Raw genomic sequence first — 3113 nt, 5'->3', positions numbered from 1 at the left:
CTGGGTCCTCCTTCCTCCCCTTCTTGAAAATGGGGACCACATTGGTCCTTTTCCAGTCCTCCAGGACCTGGCCCGTGTGCCACGAGCATTCAAATATTCCCGCCAGTGTCTGTGCAATGACGTTAGCCAGTGCCTTCAGTACCCTCGGATGGAGCTCATCCGGGCCTGCCGACTTAAATGTATCCAGTTCCTCCAAGTGCCTCTGCACCATCTCAGGGTCTACGCTTGGTAGTCTGGCATCCTGCTGCTGCCTCTCTACAACCCCAGTGAGAGACTTGTCTTGCCCCTCGCTTAGGAACACTGAGGCAAAGAACTCATTGAGGAGTTCAGCCTTGTCCCCCCTGTCCGTCACCAATTGCTTCTGCCCATTTAGTAGAGGTCCTGTTCCACCCTGGGCCTTCCTTTTACTCCCTATATATCTAAAAAACAATTTTTAGTTGTTCTGTGGGTGCCTGCCCAGGAACCAAACAGGGATTGGTCCCATACTGAGGGAAAGCCATATCTGGAGGTGAGTGAAGATTCGCCGGTAAAGAAGAGCTGATATTCCCTACTCAGAAGGTCCCCAATATTTTCTGCTCTCCCTTTGCCCACAAGGAATGGTGCTGTGGCTGCCGTTTTAGTTGTTTTTGCTGGATGGTCTGAGCTGTTGAACCAGTCACCAATACTGAGGTGCTAGTCCCTACCACAGGGCTGGACCAGGTTTAAAAGCCAAACATCAGGTGTTGAAGGATGACAACACAAAAGCTGGTCTGTTAGCTTAGCAAGAGATAACCTTTTCTTCTATGCTTGGATAGCTTGAAACTGGCAGGGTGAGCTTGCTTCGAGCCTTCTAACTTGCCACCATTAGGGTTAGACCCCAAGAGGAGCACCATCAGTCCTGGAGGGTTGTATTTTGGGTTTTTTTAAGAATATTTTTATTGAAAATAGAAGTGATTAGTGGCAATCTATCTTCAGCCAGCACCATGGAGTCCGCATGGCACTGCTCATAGGATTTCCTGAAGAGCAAGCACACAAGAGGCACAATCTCTCTCACATGTTTGTATGCATGCACATGCATGCACACACACACACACTCTAAAGTCCTACCTTAAGCTGCTTCACCTCACTGTGAGCTGGTCTAGGCTTTGTAGAGGTTGGGATGGGAGGTGCCATACACAGTTTATCTGATCCCTAATTCACATGAAAATGAAATAAAGAAGGAGGAGACTAAGTTTCTCTTTCTTGTTTAAATAAAAATATTGTGTGCATCCAGTAAGTGTTCTAGTCTGGCACACTCACACTTAAGCCCAAGCTGTGCTTTGAAAGAGAGAGCAACTCTTCAGTCACTTACTCAGATGGTTAACTGTGGGAAGCCTAATAGCAGAAATCCTTAACTAGGACATCCAAGAACCCTGCTTTAGCAAAGGCAGGGCAAGCTGAAGAGCATACCTTCAACTGCCACACAGCCCACTGGTTACAACCCCTCAATGCACCTGCTGCTGCAAGGGAGCTGTGGCCTTTCTGTGGGACCTAGTTGCCAGCGGTGACTGGAATGGCAGATGATCCAAGCCAGTGACTTCACCTGCTGACTTCCAGCATCCTCAGCCATTAGGGGCTTGGCTACACATAGAAATGTCTTGAATTAGCTCTTCTAGAACCATTATTCCGGTCTGGTTATTTTGGTACAGCCCACATGAACAGGATGGAAGGATATTGTCCACACTATGATAAAGTGCTGTCCTGCTCTTGAGCTAAGTTCCCCAGTGTGGATTTGCCCTTATTACACACCAGGGTTTACCATTGGACTAGCTCCCTTGTATACTTAGTGGCATTACACAGATTCTGGTGCTCCAGGGCTCAGACCCAGTCCCCAGTCAACCAAGGCATAAGAGTTAAGCATATCTGTAGACGTGCTTCTGCACTGGTTAACTGGTGTGCAGGAATTCTTCCTTCTTGAGATGGAGCAAGCACAGAAAGTCTGTAGGGAGACCTTTTCAGGCACTCCATTGATGTGTCCTGATAGTACAGAGTGCAGGCATCTTCCTGACAGCCAGATTTCAGGGCAGGAACAGAAAGCTGCTTAACTGAATCAACCAGGGTCACCACATCAGTAGCAATCCCCACTAGCCTCTATACTGATTCCACTACCCTGAGGGGTGTTTTACCAGCTCCTACTAAAAAAAAAAGTAATTGTGACCATCTCAGGAGTCTTAACAGCAAAGTCTATAGGGCCCAAGGACAGGAGGGGCCTGAATGAGTTGACTACCTGTGTAGGTTTGGCTGGAGGAACTGGAGGTCTCGGGTGGGCACTGGCAGCTAATGCAGGAGGCTAGGGAGAAAAACAGAAGTTAAAAGTGTTGTTGGCATCCTGTTGCCCAGAGCAGAATCCCCTCCCCCTGCAGAATGTCTGAATGAGACTAAATGATTAGGGTCTTCTACACTCAGGGAGACAGAGTTCGCTCACCCTCATAGCTGGCAGCATAGGCAGTGGAAGGCCGGGGCTAACAGGGAGAGCTTAGCCCCCTCAAACTCAGCTCCAGTCATTCCACTACCATGCCCCACCACCACAGCACCGCATCCCCACCGCGCGCTCCTCTGCTGCATACAGCAGCAGTGTGCACCAGCCATCCTGTGGCAGTGCAGGAGGGAGGGGCGGGGAGTCAGGAGGCATGCTCCACACCATGCCCTGCACTGCCCCCAGCCCCCCAAATATTTTCTCCTGACATGTATGACTGGCAGAGCTATGGAGATGAGCCTTCCTGGGCAACCCAGAAAAAATGCAGGGAGCCAGGAACCTCCCCCTGCAAGGGCATGGCAAATGGAGAGCGTACCTTCCTTCCTGAATAGAGAACTATGGGTGAATGGAGCCATACAGAGCTATTTGTGCCCCAGAAGCCTCCATCCTAGAATAGGTAAAAAAAAAAAAAAGGCCTACTCATCCTGTTGGCAAACTAGGAAGTTATCCAAGGTGGCAGAACTGGAAGGATGATATTTCCAGAACTCATTAGTGATAAGAGGTTCTGACTGGTTGGTGCAATTAACACTGTGAATGCTGGTGAGAGGGCAGTCAAATCAATTTGCTTAGGAATACAAAATATCCAGGGCCAGCTCTACAGGTTGATTCTTCATCATTC

General features: G+C 49.1%; 1 protein-coding gene across 3 annotated transcripts in view; it reads right to left on the bottom strand.

The window, feature by feature from the left end:
• Positions 1-3113, bottom strand: part of ADAM8 (ADAM metallopeptidase domain 8) — a 57846-nt gene that overhangs the window by 7290 nt on the left and 47443 nt on the right. For 2 of the 3 annotated variants that reach the window (XM_025214680.1, XM_025214681.1), the window contains exons 17-18: positions 2246-2308; positions 1087-1170 (exon numbers count right to left, since the gene is read on the bottom strand). In XM_025214680.1, the coding sequence (XP_025070465.1) occupies positions 1087-1170; positions 2246-2308 (147 nt within the window). The remainder of the gene's footprint in view (positions 1-1086; positions 1171-2245; positions 2309-3113) is intronic. The other variant, XM_025214679.1, reaches the window with a different exon arrangement.

This window comes from Alligator sinensis, unplaced genomic scaffold (assembly GCF_000455745.1).
Source record: "Alligator sinensis unplaced genomic scaffold, ASM45574v1 scaffold675_1, whole genome shotgun sequence".
NCBI classification, from domain to species: Eukaryota; Metazoa; Chordata; order Crocodylia; family Alligatoridae; genus Alligator; species Alligator sinensis.
This window is presented reverse-complemented; position numbering and strand designations above follow the sequence as displayed.